Source organism: Hevea brasiliensis, chromosome 9 (genome assembly GCF_030052815.1).
Source record: "Hevea brasiliensis isolate MT/VB/25A 57/8 chromosome 9, ASM3005281v1, whole genome shotgun sequence".
In the NCBI taxonomy this organism is placed as follows: domain Eukaryota; kingdom Viridiplantae; phylum Streptophyta; class Magnoliopsida; order Malpighiales; family Euphorbiaceae; genus Hevea; species Hevea brasiliensis.
In genome coordinates this window covers 3150635-3168083 of record NC_079501.1, presented here as the reverse complement: position 1 = coordinate 3168083, position 17449 = coordinate 3150635, and the positions used below count along the sequence as shown (strand labels likewise).

The 17449-nt window shown below is 29.4% G+C and overlaps 1 protein-coding gene across 1 annotated transcript; it reads left to right on the top strand.

Moving 5' to 3' along the window:
- The first annotated feature begins 10537 nt into the window (after nucleotides 1–10537).
- LOC110667029 (1-aminocyclopropane-1-carboxylate synthase 1) lies at nucleotides 10538–13885 on the top strand. The gene is made up of 4 exons (XM_021827732.2): nucleotides 10538–10874; nucleotides 10962–11093; nucleotides 11204–11364; nucleotides 12510–13885. Exons 1-4 carry the CDS (start codon nucleotides 10716–10718, stop codon nucleotides 13510–13512), a joined length of 1455 nt encoding a protein of 484 aa, XP_021683424.2. The 5' UTR covers nucleotides 10538–10715; the 3' UTR covers nucleotides 13513–13885.
- Nucleotides 13886–17449: the final 3564 nt, after the last annotated feature.

Genomic DNA, 17449 nt, shown 5'->3' with positions numbered 1-17449 from the left:
AGTGTTTGGATTATCCTTTCGGACTGTCCGTCTGTCTGAGGGTGGAAAGCAGTACTAAAGTTCAACTGTGTGCCAAGTGCCTCCTGCAACTTCCTCCAAAATCGAGAAGTGAACTGGGGCCCTCTGTCAGATATTATGAAAGCAGGAACTCCATGCAATCTGACTATTTCTCGAATGTAAAGCCGGGCATACGGTGCCACAGAATATGTAGTCTTCACAGGCAAGAGTGTGCTGATTTAGTCAGGTGATCTACAATTACCCATATCGAATCATGTCCTCGCGTGGTACGAGGCAACCCAGTCACAAAATCCATAGTAATCATTTCCCACTTCCATTCTGGGATAGGGAGCTCTTGCAGCTTCCCTGACGGTTTCTGGTGTTCAAACTTCACCTTCTAACAAGTCAAGCACTTGGACACAAAGTCTGCTATGTCTCTCTTCATGCCATTCCACCAATAACTATCTTTCACATCATGGTACATCTTGGTGGAGCCTGGGTGGATATTGTATAGTGTATAGTATTCCTCTTGCATGATTTCATTTCTGAGATTATCTACATCGGGCACACATATTCCAGAACCTTGCATAAGGGCGCCATCATTTGCAAATCCAAACTCTCCACCTTCACCTTGCTGTACTCTTTCTATGATCTTCATCAATTGTTGGTCTCTGTGCTGGGAAACTCTAACTCTGTCTCGCAAGTCTGGCCTCACTGAAAAATGAGCCAACAATACCCCCTCATCTGAAAGATCTAGGATTAAACCTTGATCCATCAACTCATGTACTTCCCGAATCAATTGTCTCTTTTCTGCTGAAATGCGCGCCAAGCTACCACAAGATTTTCTGCTCAAAGCATCTGCTACTACATTAGCCTTCCCAGGGTGGTACTGGATGGTGCAATCATAGTCCTTTAGAAGCTCCATCCATCTCCTTTGTCTCAACTTTAAATTCCCTCTGTTGGAAGAGGTACTTCAAACTCTTGTGGTCGATGTATATCTCGCACACTTCACCATACAGGTAGTGTCTCCAGATTTTTAGTGCAAAGACTACAGCTGCCATTTCCAAATCATGGGTGGGGTAGTTCTGCTCATGCCTCTTCAACTGCCTTGAAGCATAAGCCACTACTTTTCCATTCTGCATCAAAACACACCCTAAGCTAACTCTGGAGGCGTCACAGTACACGGTATATCCTTCGCCACTCATCGGTAGTGTCAACACCGGAGCGGTGGTTAGACACTCCTTAAGCTTTTGGAAACTCTTCTCACAGTCATCTGTCTAAATGAACGGAACATTTTTCCGAGTCAACGTAGTCAAGGGAGCTGTTGTCCTAGAAAAGTCTTGCACAAAACGCCTATAGTAGCGCCTAGGCCTAAAACTTCGCACCTCGTTGGATCGTTGTAGGCCTAAGCCAATCGGGCCATGACTTCAATTTTTCTTGGGATCCACTTGAATACCTTCACTATAAACCACGTGTCCCAAGAATGAGATGCTTTCTAGCCAAAATTCACATTTGGAAAATTTGGCATATAGCTGGTGCTCCCTTAAAGTCTGCAACACCATTCTCAAGTGCCACACGTGTTCCTCCTCAGTCCGAGAGTATACCAAAATGTCATCTATGAATACGATGACAAAACGGTCTAAAAATGGCTTGAACACCCTGTTCATCAAGTCCATGAAGGCTGCTGGAACATTAGTGAGTCCAAAGGACATCACCAAGAACTCCTAATGACCATATCTTGTCCTGAATGCTGTTTTGGACACGTCTTCATTCCTGATTCTCAACTGATGGTAGCCTGATCACAGGTCTATCTAGGAAAAGAATCTAACCCCTTGGAGCTAATCAAACAGATCATCGATCCGAGGAAGTGGATACTTGTTCTTCACAGTCACCTTGTTCAGCTGTCTATAGTCAATACACAACCTCAATGACCCATCCTTCTTTCTTACAAATAGAACAGGAGCACCCCAAGGTGAAGTGCTCGGACGTATGAAACCCTTGTCCAGAAGCTCCTGTAGTTGCCCTTTAACTCTTTCAATTCTGCTGGGAGGATCTTTCCATCCACTACTACTGGGCTACCTGGAAAAACCATATCTACATCTATGTTTTCACTAAGCGGGGTAGCTACAGACAAAGGGTATTCTAAAGTGTTAGGATTTCTACCCAATCTCATGGCAAACACAGGGGAGACAAATGAGTGCGTAGCACCCGGATCTATTAAAACACGAGCCTCATAAGAATAGATCAGAAGAATACCTGCCACAACTGCATTGGAACAACTGCATTGGAAGCTTGAGCATCCTGGTGGGTCAGGGTGAAAACCCGAGCTTGACCCCTACCCTGAGTGGCGTAACCACGACATCGACTTCTACCTCTGACCGCCTCCAAATCCACGTCCCCCTTGTCCTCGGCCCTGTTGGCCACTGAATTGACTGCTTGCCATGCTAGAAGCACCAGGATACAACTGACGAGGAACATTTGCAACAGAACCCTGTGACCCCATCTATGACTCACTGAACACAGGGCATTTCCTAGCAAAGTGATCTGGTTGGCCACACCTGAAGCATACTCCTGAACCCATCATACAAGGTCCTGAATGTCCTCTTCCACACTGTTCACAAGGTGCCAAGGAGGATCCTGAACCAGACCCAGAACTGCTGTACCCCGAACTGTGACCACTGCTGGATCCGTACCCTGGTCTGAACCCTTGGGATTTGTGTCTAAAACCACTATTCTTATTCCTACTTCTTCCTCTGTAATCACTCTGGCCACCACTATCCGGAGCACCCATATGGGGAACACCTGAAGAAGCCTCTGCTCTGTTTTTCTTTGCCCTTCCGCTGTCATCCACAGCATAGCTAATCTCAATCTGTCTGGCTCGATCAACCACCACATCAAAAGACTGATCAGACATCATGGCCAGGTTTGCATACCTCCTGTCAAGCCCCTTTAGGAATCTCTTCACCTTCATAGTTTCTGTAGCTACTGTTGTAGGGGCATACCTGCTCAATTCCAGAAATTTTGTAGCATATTCATCTACAGACCTGCCATTCTGTCTTAAGGCCTCAAAGGCTCACTGCTTTTGATCTCTGAAACTTTCTGGTACAAACCGATTGATGAACAATTCCACAAACTGAGTTCATGACAAACCCTCCATCCGAGGTAATATGTAGTCATTCATCCATTGTCTTGGCATTGGCCCCATGACATGCTGCATACACTCTATAAATCTTTTATCACCAATCGCAACTCGTTCTCGCCGTCATAGAATCCAAAAATCGATATGCATCGTCTGACACATCATAAGTACCAGGCACCAACTTCTTGAAATTTATTATCTGTTTGTAAGGTTCCCATCTTGGTGCGGTGGACTGTTGCTGCTGTGGAGGGTAGACCATATACTACGCCATCATATCGATGGTTCTATGCAACCCAGCTAGAGTAGCTGCCACTGGGTCCATGGGACCCTGTGCCATAAAAGATCGATCTCGAATCGGTGGCAGTTGCTCTTCTACTTGAGCAGCTCTTGGCCTCCTACCCTGCCTCCTCGGGGAGGCGCCTCATCCTGTGCTGACACCTCGTCAGGCACATCTGGTTCTGGTGCAGTGACAGCTCTCCTGCTTCTACGTATTTTCCTGAAATTCAGCAGCATTAGTCCACAATATCCAAAACAACATGTTACACAGCTCTATAGACTCATATTTATACATAATTACATGAAGCAGAAACTAGAAGCAAAGATGACAATGCAAGACAAATATGGACCCTATTTTTCGCATGTGACTCCTAGTAGACTCTTCCCAACACTTTAGACAAACAATCCCTAAGAATCTGGAGCCTAAGCTCTGATAACACATTTGTCACGACCCAACCTATGGGCTAGACCAAGCACTAGGACACAGGCCACCTAAAGCCCTCGAGGCCCGTAGTAAGCCTAACTATTCCTTAACCCAACTCTAAGGCCCATTTGGGCCCAATTTCAAGAAATCAACTGGACAGAGTCCGGCCAAAAATAATATTAATTTAAAAAGTATTACTTAATAAAAATAAATAAAAATTAAAATTAAAAAAAGTTAATCACATGTCATATATATATATATATATACATTCAGTTTGAGTTGAATTTTACTATGTCAATAGGTCAAATAAAAAATTCAATTTATAATTATTTCAAACTATAACATATATTTAAAAGTATAAAACTATTAATTTCGATTTAGATTTATTCGAATTGATCTGATTTGTTGGTTTAATGGTTTTATTGGTATGCTTATTACCATTTCACTCAAAATTTTCAAATAAGAAGAGTTTTTTTTTTTTTTTTTTCCTTCAAGGGATGGACATTAATTTTCATAAATTTTAGGTAAAAAAGCAGAACTTTTAGAGGACAAAGAATTTTTTTTTTCATTTAAATAGAATAATTTTGATATTTGTTTCTCCTTAAAACACATTTATATAAAAATTCTCAAATTTCTATTTTTCAGTATTGTATATTAGATATTAGAGTGTGTACATTGTCTGTAGCACAGTGTGTATATACAATTGTATCTTTTAACTGTAAAAACATCTGGAGAAGTCATCAGGTAAAATTTCATAATCTGTGGTCAAGCCCATTGATCTTTATTCAGATGATATCTACCACATCTGCCACTTTGATTTAACTCATAATATAATCTCCTTTTTTCTGGATGATATCTACCACTTTGATGTAATTCAGATGATAGCTAACTACCTTTTCTGGATGGTAAAATAACAATAATAAGTGACAAGGTTTTGCTGACTTTCCCCTTGTGAACTTTTTAGAATAGTTATCCGAAAGTATTTTTATCGGTGATTATTTATTTTTTTTAATAATTTTTAAATTTTTATCTGTTTAAAATATATTTATATTTACTTTCAATAAATTTATATTTATTTTTAATTTATTTAAATTTTAGTTTTTACTTTGTGAGAATTTGTTGTCATCTTCTATGAGACTTTGAAATTATTTCCTTTATAATTATTTCCTCCAATGCGAGAATTTATTTTTCCTTTTTATTATAATGTTGTTAGGTATTTTAATTTGTTATTTAAGTGAAAATGCAATAATATGAAGTACATATTTTTTTTATGAGGATATAAAAATTTAATATTTTCAAATCAAACTTATAGAAAAATCATGGAATCTTATAATAATAGATTATCACCGAGTAGAGTATATTTCTTACCAAATGGCTAATTCAAATACTTTATCAACCTCATTAAGTTATTTAAATTAAGATAATTGTTATTATATTTTGTATAAGTGGTTTATCTTAAATTTTCATATATTAATTTGTAGTAATATGAAATTTTGTACTTAAATAATTTTGCTGACTTCATTATATATAATTTATATATATTCAAAATTATTTCTTTTAATATTTTTATATTCTGAGAATACATTGCTGCTAAGTTGCTTTTTGGATGAATTGTAAATTTGTTGATTTTGATATAAATAATCTGTTTTAATAAAATAAAAAAGCTTAATATTTATTTATAAGTGAAAACAAATCTTTGTTATATATATTCAATGCAATAACAAAATTAATAAAATTCAAGCACGTTTATGAAAATGTTCATATAAAGTTGTTACAGTTAAAAATATAAAATTAATATTACTTTTAAATAATCATTTTTTTTTACATATTGCGTAAATTAGTTATTATTTTATTTTAATAATATAATTAATATATATTTTTATATTTTATATTTTCATAATTATATTATAAAATTATGTTAATGATAAAATTTTTAACGAATTATAATTTTATTACAGGTGATAATAAATAACTTGATTAATAAGATATTTTTCAAATTAATTAATATATACTAATAAAATTATAAATAAAGTAGAAAAAAATACATATGCAATGTGATGATTTTTAAAATATTATTATTAAAATTATTATACTTTAAAATAAAAATATTTTAAAAATAAATTTTTAAATTTCATAGATAATTGTTTATATGCCATTTTTCTAATCTAATTAAAAAATTAATTAAAAATTGATTAATTTTAAAGATATATAATATGATAAGTAGAGTTTTTATAATGTCTGAAATTGTAAATATAAAAATATTAAAAATTCTTAAAAATATATTTAATAGAATTTTAGATAATAATTATTTTTATTCTGAGATAAAATTTTAGTAATATAAATATAAAATATTTAATAAAAGATAATATTTAATATCATAAATTCAATTTTATATAAAAAATATAAAAAAGAAATGTGCCACATGTCAATTTTTTAAATTCTCTCACTAAATAAAGTGACATATTCTTTTTTTAATAGGAACTGATTAGCACACATACATATGAGACAGGGACATGACACATCCTTAGATAAAATTATAATAATTTTGACTAAGCATGCTATCTCATATATCTTTCACATACACAGACGCTAACAAAGTGACGTGTGATATGTTAGTACCATCACAGTACATTATAACACCAAATTCACATACCGCAACCCCTTAAACTTTTGTCTTATTTTGATTAGTCAAAACTACAGCAATTTTCAAGGTTTAGCATGGTGATTTCTTCATTGTAATTTTTTTTTTAACAATTGTTGACTTTTATTGCTAGTAAAGTTGGACACTTCATTTGCTAGAAGAAAAGATATAATCACAACTCATGGGAGTAATTTCCCAACTCTAAAGCAAACAAGTCTTCGTTCTCAATTCAACTGTAAAGCATGTTTTTTTGACAAATTACTATATCAATATCAGCAATTAAAATTATCTAAAATAATGAGCACATTTTTTTGTTCAAATAGTATTGCAAAATTAATGGGAAATTAATTAAGCTTGAATAATTGTACCCAGGAAAATTAACAAGACTATTAATTTCTGCCCAATTAAAAGGCCTTGCCTTCCTGAAGGGGACATATGATAAGCTTGGAATTAATTAATTTTCAAAATAAATAAGTACTCTTGACTCTTGCTTCTATTATACTAATTCAAATGAATGTGGGTGTTTACAGAATTAATAGCAAATGACGTATTTTAAATTAGTCAACAAGAATTACCCACATGCATAAATCGATTAAAATATATTTATAAGTTTCATATAATTAAATTGAAAATTATTAATTAATATAAAAATCTAATATAAATAAACTTTAGGAATACTATATATATATAGTCTATGTACTATTCTTACAAATTTTTTTTTATATTTTATAAAATATAATTAAATTATTAATTAAAAATTAAAGAGATTAAAAGCTTAGTAAAAAGTAAATTAACAGATTTTCTTTTTAAAAAAATCTTAATAAAAATTTTCATAGCCTTTTTTTATATATTTATATTTTATAAAATATAATTAAATTATTAATTAAAAATAAAAAATTTTAGAAGCTTAATAAAAGTCAAACTAACAGATTTTTCTTAAAAAAAAATCGTATTAAAAAATTCTCTTTAAACAGCAAAGCTTTTTTATGCTTAATATAAATGGGTTAACATAAGAGTTTATATCTTATTTAATTAATTTAAAATTTAAAATATTAATTGAATAAAAAGTCTCTTTCTATGTATATCAATTTATTAATTACATGATTAAAATAAAAACACAAAAATTTAAATTGAATTATATTTATTTTATAATAATAATAATTATTAAAATGTATGATAAATAATTTTAAAAAATATATTATATATTTTTGATGATAATATAACTAAAAAAACGTATTATAAATAACTACATGACTACTACATTACTAATAAAACTAACACATTATTTAATATATTGAGAATTAAAAATTTTATAATATAATAAACTATATATTTATTTTTGATATAATAAATTATATTATTGAGATCATATTGATGTATAAATGCATTATAATTTAGAGATGTATTTCATTTTATATATTCATTGATTTTTTGTAATTTATTAAATAGGATATCACTTATTGGCAATGCTACATTCAAATATCAAATATAAAGTTTAAAGAATAATAAAATATATAAAAATAAAATAAACTGAAATTTTTATGATAATATAACTAAAATAATAACAATGGTTATAAAATTATTAATATTAAAAAAACTAAATATTTTAACTTTGTAAGACTATAAATTATAAAAAAATTTAAACTTAAAAATATTTTAGGAACTAAAAAAAGTAAAATTTAAAAGAAACTTTATTTGTTTTTTAATAAAAAAATTAATACTAATAAAAAGAGTAATATCATTAAACTTAAATATATTTAATTTATTTTCATATATATTATAATCTAATAAATATTTATTTTTATTTTTTTAATATTGAATGTATAATGTACATGGTTCATAAAAATTAACATTTTTAGATCCGAATCATATTGCTCCAAACTTATTTTTCTATTGTAATCTAATTTTGATTTTTTTTTATCAATAATTAAGCTGGAAATTTTATCAAATAAAAGAAATAAGTAAAAATCAAATTTTTATGCGTAATTTTCATTTTTTTAAAAAATATTATAAATTTTAATATAAATATATTTTTATATGTAATTATATATGTAATATATAGTATATCTATAATAATAAATTATATACCTTTTAATATTATATCTTATTTTAATGAACGTGTAATACATGTGTTTCAAAAAAAAAAAAAAAAAATATATATATATATATATATATATATATATATATATAATCTTAACTTCATTTTGATTAAAATTTCAAATATTTAATTATATATTACATTAAAATAAATATTTCATAATAAATAAATTACTTAACAATCATAGATTAGCCATTTTATTTTGTGAACAATAGTCTAATGCTCAATAAAACTCCTTATGGAAAAATTATTCTTAATTTAGAGGCTATCTGGTTTGACTACTTATTTTTAACTTTTAACTTCATATATATTTTTTAATTTTTGAATTAATTAAAAGAAAAAGTAGTTAATTATTTGGTAAAATTATTTAAAAATAACTTTTAAATAGTTTAAGTATTTGGTTAAAAGGTGTTTAAAAGTAATTTAATTTATTAAAATTATAAAAAAAAATAAGTAATTAAGTGTTGTAGTTATTAAAATAAAAATAATGTTGATATTTTTAAAAATTATTTGAATAATATAATATTTTAATTGATCAAAGAGTAGTTTTAAAATATAGATAAATCATAAGTAATGTATTCTTACTTTTGATTTCTGTTTTATTTTAATATTTTTTTTTAATTTATAAGTCAAACCAAATATTAATTTACCTACGATTTTCTATTTTTAAGTAGGTTTAATCGACTTATGATTTAAACTAAAAACATTCTTAATTATTAAGTATTTCTATTTTGAATAAATTAAATTTAGAACTGTGCGTATTAATAGTATATATATAACGTGTTTTCAACTGTGATATAAAGTTGAAATTAAGTTGCAAATTAGTTTATCATCTTCAAATGGAATATATACCAAATTTATAAATCTTTTCCTTGAAAATTATTTTAACACTACATGGAAGATTTCCATATATTGGCAAGCAATCGAGAGGAGAATTAAGTTGGTTAATCATGTGAAAGAAGAAGGAAAATATAAACGATTTTGGTAAAGTAACAACGTGGTATAATAAATCACATGGAGTTTTGTTTTGTTCAGAAGCAAAAGGAGAAGATTTTCAATCTTTAGACATGATACACGTTCAAGTACCATATGCATTAATTTCGTTTCAATCAGAAATTTCGAAGCTCTGCCACCTTAATAGGAAATAAAAGACTTTATATACTCGGCAACAAAAACACTTAGCACGTTTTCCATGGTTAACTCTGCACCGAAAGCTTAGAGCAAAAGGGAAAAAGAGGAAGAACTAAAAAACCCACATCAAACGCGTATATAATATGGCAAATTTAGCATGGAGAGGTAGAGTTAGATTGGTATTCTATGCAGTCGTTTTAGATGAATTTTAGTTAGTTATTAGGGTATCTCTTAATTCTTATCAGATCAAGTATTTCCATAACAAGGAAGGGGGATCTATCAAAATATGTGCTAGCTAGAGATTAGAGGGTTAACCCAGTAAGTGGAAACCAGAAGAAGAAAAATGCGTGGACCCTGAGACTAATCCATTTCCACCACTTTGGCACCGGAGGTCACTCTGAATCTTGCCACATAATGTAAACTTCCTAGAAAGAGCAAACACATCTCAATTTTTTTCAAACCGCATATGGATATATCTCCTGGTTCGCACTTCCTGGGAAAGTTCTTGATTGTACTGAATAGTTTTATTTTCTATGGAATAACTTTCCGAGCAGAAATTAACGATATACCTAACCCAGGACAGCCTATACATAAGCAGTAACATAAATTTCCATAAATATAGTGAAAAATCTAAGAATCCCACCGGACATTCTCTCTTCTCTTGGGTTTTTTTCCCTCACACGTGCTTCTTGGTGATATCATTATCAACACGCAAGCCGTTACGATTGACTGACAATAGATTTAAACTTAATTTATGTTATTTCCAATTCCTTTCAATTCTCAACATTTGAAACTTTGAAACATACTTCTAATAGCTTTGTTCCTTCAATACTTAACTCCATCAGGCACTTATATAAATAGCCGTCTCCTCCCTTCTCTGCCTCACTTCAAACCTAGCTAGCTTCAGAATTATTCACGAGTATTCCCTACTTGAGAAGTCCTCCCTGTATAACTTGTATTCTGCACTGTTTGCAGTCATTAACTAGCTATAGCTTTAGACAGTAACAAAATGGTGAGTGGTGGCCAACTTTTGTCTAAGATTGCAACTAATGAGGGACATGGAGAGAATTCCCCTTACTTCGATGGATGGAAGGCCTACGATAGGAACCCTTTTCACCCAACTGATAACCCTGATGGAGTCATCCAAATGGGTCTTGCAGAAAATCAGGTTTGCTTATATATTTATACACGCTCTCTCTGTGTGTGAGATCGAACAGGCACCTAAAGATTTGATTTCTTTTTTTTTTCTTTGCAGCTTTCCTTTGATCTGATTAGGGATTGGATTAAGCAAAATCCTGAAGCCTCCATTTGCACTGTTGATGGAGTTCATAAGTTCAAGGATATTGCCAACTTCCAGGATTATCATGGCTTGCCAGAGTTTAGAAAGGTACTCTAATTTTAGGAAGTTAAAATGCATTTTGTGCCTGAAAATAATGATATAAATGAAAGTGCATTAACCGAGTCGTCCCAACGTATATAAACATGTCATCTTTCCAGGCTATTGCCAAATTTATGGGGATGGTTAGAGGTGGTAGGGTTACATTTGATCCGGATCGTGTTGTCATGGGTGGAGGAGCTACCGGAGCCAACGAGTTGATCATGTTCTGCTTGGCTGATCATGGAGATGCTTTCCTCGTTCCTACACCTTACTATCCAGCGTATGGATCACTATTCCTCCCTGTCTACAATTGTTCATTTTAGCATACATGCACATGTTCTTTAAAATAATAATAATAATAATAATAATAATAATAATAATAAATAATACGTTTGAAAACATTGATTTCTTGGGTTGCAAGTTGGTAGTATTCATTTGGTCAACTACCACAGTGAATTCAAAGAAATGGAAAAGTATGATTTTCATTAATCAAGGAACAAATGGAAAAGTTGCATGGGAAATTGTAATGAGAAAGGGTATTATATGACAAAGGGGAGGCCATTCTTTATACTAACCAATATTGTTAATTATGATATTCACTTTTTGAAGTTTGAAAATATTTTTTTTTTCTTAATTTTAACTGAATAGTGAAATCATATCTCACTGTTCTAAAAAATAATTTAAGTATCACTAAATAAATTTGAATATTTTTTTTTAACCAAAGGAAATGGGTTTTTACTTGTGCAATTCAAACCATTTGCTCATCACCCAACTTACAATTTTTTTTTTAAGAGAATCACTGACTTACAAGTTAAATTAGAAGAGACATGTCAATTTCACTAAGTTGTCATTTCTGGAATTTTCAGTCTATGTGTTGGGTCAAAAACAAATGCAAACTAGGGTGGTTTGATTTTGCTTTATTAATATTTATTGTGCTTCCATTACTTAATACCTGATTAAGACAAACCAAATTTAGTGATGAGAAGTCAAGTAGACCTTTGCTGCCAACCAAGACCATTCAAAAGAGAGACTTTCATAATATGAATATCTGAATGTTGAAAGATATTGCCAAAGGGATACATCTAGAATATATATACATATGCATATATATATATAATTTATACCTAGGTTTATCAGGAATTTAAGGTACAAATATATTATTCATGTATATTATTAGTGAATTTTATTATATATTTTATATTTTATATTCATGATAGACCGAATTAGGTAGGAAAAATCAATATATACGCATGAAAAATTTCTCCACTAGATTAAGATCCTCATTTTTCCAAATTTGTCTATAGTTTCAAATATTGATTGCCTGACCAAAATTATTAACCTTTTTATTTTCCTTTTTTTTCCATGAAATCTTGGACAACCTTATACTGTGACCATACATATTAAAATTTTTCAATACACGTGCAGATTCGACCGCGACCTGACATGGCGAACTGGTGTCCAGATTATTCCGGTTGATTCCTGCAGCTCCAACAAGTTTCAGGTAACAAAGAATGCGTTAGAAGCAGCGTATGATAGAGCCCAAGGAGCTGGCATCAATGTCAAAGGCTTGATTATAGCCAACCCATCAAATCCACTGGGCACCGTCTTAGAAAGGGAGACCCTAAAAGACCTGGTGAGCTTCATCAATGAGAGAAACATTCACTTGGTCGTAGACGAAATCTATGCAGCTACCATATTCAGCTCCTCAAGCTTCATAAGCGTCGCTGAGATTATCGAAGAGATGGATTGCAACCGCAATCTCATCCACATTGTTTACAGCTTGTCTAAGGACATGGGGCTCCCCGGCTTCAGAGTTGGCATCGTTTATTCATATAACGATGAAGTCGTCAGGTGCGGTCGCAAGATGTCAAGTTTTGGTTTAGTCTCTTCGCAGACTCAATATTTGCTGGCTCGCATGCTTTCTGATGAGGAGTTTGTGAAAAATTTTCTTGCGGAGAGCTCGAGAAGGCTAAACAAAAGGCACAGTATGTTCACAAAGGGGCTGGAACAAGTGCGGATCAATTGTCTAAAAGGCAATGCTGGTCTTTATGTTTGGATGGACCTACACCATCTTCTTAAAGAACCAACATTCGACGGGGAAATGACTCTGTGGAGAGTGATTATTGACCAGGTTAGGCTCAATGTTTCGCCGGGCTGTTCTTTCCATTGCAAGGAGCCTGGTTGGTTTAGGGTGTGCTTCGCCAATATGGACGATCAAACTGTGGAAGCTGCACTGAAAAGGATACGAGCATTTGTGTGTAAGGGAAAGGAAGATCATCAGGAAATGCCAACCAAGAATAAACAGCGATGGCAAAGAAATCTCCGCCTCAGTTTCTCAGCTCGAAGATTCGAAGAGGGAGTCAAGTCACCCCATGTGATGTCTCCTCACTCCCCAATTCCTCACTCGCCGTTAGTTCGTGCTAAGTAAAAGGCATGCATATCCTAGCGCCTACACCCAGTTCAGAATCCAATATACAAACAAGTTATTCATATCCCATCACATATATTATATCGATACATCGGGACTTAGGGAAGAAAAATTACTATATCCTGCCAATATGGTTAATTTAATAAGGAGAAACTATTAGATGGTCATTATCTATTTTTCGGTCCCATTAGTTTGGAAACTTTTAGATTTTTGTGGGAATTTTAATGTTTCATATGCGCAACAACTAGCACCTAACAATCCATGCATCATGTATTTGAGCTTTAGCTTGCTGACCTAAGAAATTAATATATGATTGTCCATGTATTAACTGTGCTATTCAATGCAATGGAGATGGTGTGTAAAATTCAAGTAATAGCTTGTTTCTCTCGGATTCTTTTCATTTTCGTCGTTCATCCCGTGATTCACATTCACATTTCTCTAAGATTGAAACGATTTGTTTTAAAAATTAAGCTAAAAAACTTCTTAGCTCTATTAATTTTCTGTTTGATTTAATTACAATTATCAAATGTTTGAAGATCTGGATTCTTCAAAGACCTTTCAATCTCGGATTTTGAAAACCTCTCCTCGATCATGTTGAACACAAATTCTTCAACTTCTGTCAACAGAAAAATATTCTAAGATATTCTTGCATACTTGCATATCAAATAGATATGAATTGCGTAAGTTAATTTAGTTATTGTTACACACTTAACTTTGAAATTTATACCAGCTCAATTGATTTAACCAGAAATTTCATGAATCGGACTGATAGCTGATGTAAGTTATCATTAAAATTAAAAATTATAAAATTAGGTTAAAATTCAAAAAATCTAATTGATCCGATCATGGGTTTACTAAAAATTAAATAATATTAATTAGAATTAAGAATAAATTAGATAAATTAATTAAATATTAAAATGATATATTTTAATATGAAATAATTGTACTAAATTTAATTTATAAAAGATTATATTTATTAATTTAATATTAATAATTAATCAATTTAATTTAATATTAATTTATAAACAAAAATTAAATACATAATATAAATTTAATATTTATTAAACAATATTTAAATAAATAACACACAGGTTTGACTTTGTAGAACTTTAAACCCTTAGTTTTTTATATTCACCCATAATTATCATATTAAGCCGAATCAAATATTATAAATATACTTTATATCAAATTTGAATTCTTACATATTATAAAAAAAAATGGATTGAATTTAATTTTTACCTCAAAAGTTAGCTCAATAAAGAAGGTTTTTCTAAATTTTATATTTAAATATTTTATTTTAAATTAATATAGACAATCATTCCTTCACGTTCAGGTATGCATATCTATAATGTGAAATTTATAAGCAAAAACATATATAGATAGTCTAACATTGAAGTAAAATAGACTCTAATACTACGCATAAAAAAAAAACTGAATTAAATTTCACTTTAAAAGCTAGTTCGAAGGAAAGAAATTTGTTTAAATCTTATATTTAGCTCAAATACTTTATCCTAAATTAATGTGAATCAATATAAATTTATCTTTTATCCAATTTCTTATTTTTTAATTTAACTATTGCAGTTAACTCCTAATACAAAAATAAGTATTTGATTCTTAATTTTTTTTTTATGTTTAAATGATTTAAAAAATTTTATGAGCAAATATAACACGATAGATGGAAATAATTTCAATTAAAAAATTTATTAATAATATATATTTAATTACTAAATTGTAAAGATGGAAAGTTTTTGTTCAGATTTCATTGTATATTCAAAGTATAAATATATATAATTTTTTATATTTTAAATTTATAATAAATTAAATTTAAAAAAGGAAAATTTGTAAAGGTATATACAATTTGTGACTCAAATTAAGAAAATTGCGCGTCCTGTAAAAATATCGGATGAGGATGGTGACGATGGACACGCGTCTAATCTTCTGCAAATATTGAAAGCCAAAAACTTGCAAAAGATTATATTATATAATAAATTATCAAAGGGTACCATATATATATATATATATATATATATATAAATTTAAATTTTAATAACTTAAATTTCAGTAATATATTTAAATAAAAATTTTTCAATCATTATTCCAACGCCAACCTTATTATTGTCGTCTTCTTCCGTCTCTTACGTCAACGGAACCGACCATGCATTTTCGCAGGTATCCTTTTTGTTTTGCCGTGTTGAAATCGACCTGCCTGGCAACTGGGCGAAGCATTTATTGTTTCAGGTAGATTAGCTCGGCAGGCATGCGTTTTGACAAGTGGCGCAACCACACAAACTTGGATTCTGATTATTAAACCCTTCATCGCAAATTTTTATTTAATACAGTCGCTATATAATAATTTAATTAAATTATTAATTATAATAAAATTTATTAATTTATAGTTTGTATATTTTTTTATTATATATTATATAGATTGAGAATAAATTTTAATAATTATTTTTAAATTTATTTAGTTATAATATTATAATTTTTTAATTTTAAAATATGATATAAAATTTAATTAATTTTTAAATTTTATATAGTAAAATTTTTTTAATCTCTAATTATTAATTTTTTAGTTGCATATTGACTTAGATAGTTATAACATAGAGCTTAATCAATATCTTTATTTTCTTTCTCAAGTCATGTGTAAATTAAATAATTTTTTTTTTATAGACAGAATAATTTTTTATACGTAAATAAAATAATTTTATATTTTATATAAGAGAGAAAAGAGAAATATTAACTAAGTGTTATGTAGAAATTATTTACATTAATTTTTAATTAAAAAATTAATAATTAGAAATTAAAAAAATTTTATTAAATAAAATTTAAAAATTTATAAAATTTTATATTATATTTAAAAATTAAAAAATTATAATATTATAATTATATATATTTAAAAATAATTATTAAAATTTATCCCGATGATAAACTCAGTAGTATGCATCAGTAGAACTCTAAGAGTATGTTTGGATAAATTTTAAGAGAGGAAGGAAAATAAAAGAAGGAAAATATTTTTTTATTTTTCATTCTTTATTTTCTCTTCTTGTGTTTGGATGAGTGAAAAATAAAAGAGAGAAAGTAAAATAATTGACACTAAAATCTAATTTTTTTCTTTGATTTCTTAGTTTCTCTCTAATTTGGAGAGAAAATAACTAAAAAAAAATAAAATTTATTTTCCTTCTCTCCTTTATTTTCTTTCTCTTATTCAAACAATGAAAAAATCTTTTCAAAATTATTTTCTCCTATTTATTTTTTTTCCTCTCCCTTTTCCACCTATCCAAACAAAGTGTAAGAAAGCAAGTGAATAATTTAGAGCCATGTGCAGCATTCACTGACCCTATTGTACCTTATTATTAATTTCGAGCAGCAACGTTTTTCTTGCATCTTCTGGCTTTCTAACGATAGTACGCATCGTTTTAAAATTCTTTAGGCATGCAAAGTTGTAAAGCTGAGTGTTAGCTTTTAAGTTTTGACAGACAATAGTCTGGTATAGATATTATTATTATTATTATTATTATTTTTCCAATTATTATTATTATTATTATTATTATTATTATTATTATTATTATTATACATAAATAGTTAATGTGGAAAAAACAATTGATTTTAATGTTAAGAGTACTCACAAAATGACAATGGATAATATTTTTATGATAAAAAAAATTAAGTTATTTAAAAAAAATAATTTTTTTTTTAATTTTAACGATTTCATTAAAATATGAGAATATTTATATATGTATATATAATATAAATACATAACTATTAATTTAATATTATAATTAAATAATATAAAATATTTTCTTAAAAATGATTTTTATAAAAAATATTTTATTCTTATATTTTGTAAAATATTCTTTCTATTTTTTTTATCCGTCACATTTGATTTTTTTTAATTTTATCTTTTATCTTTATTCATTATAATAAATATGTATATAAT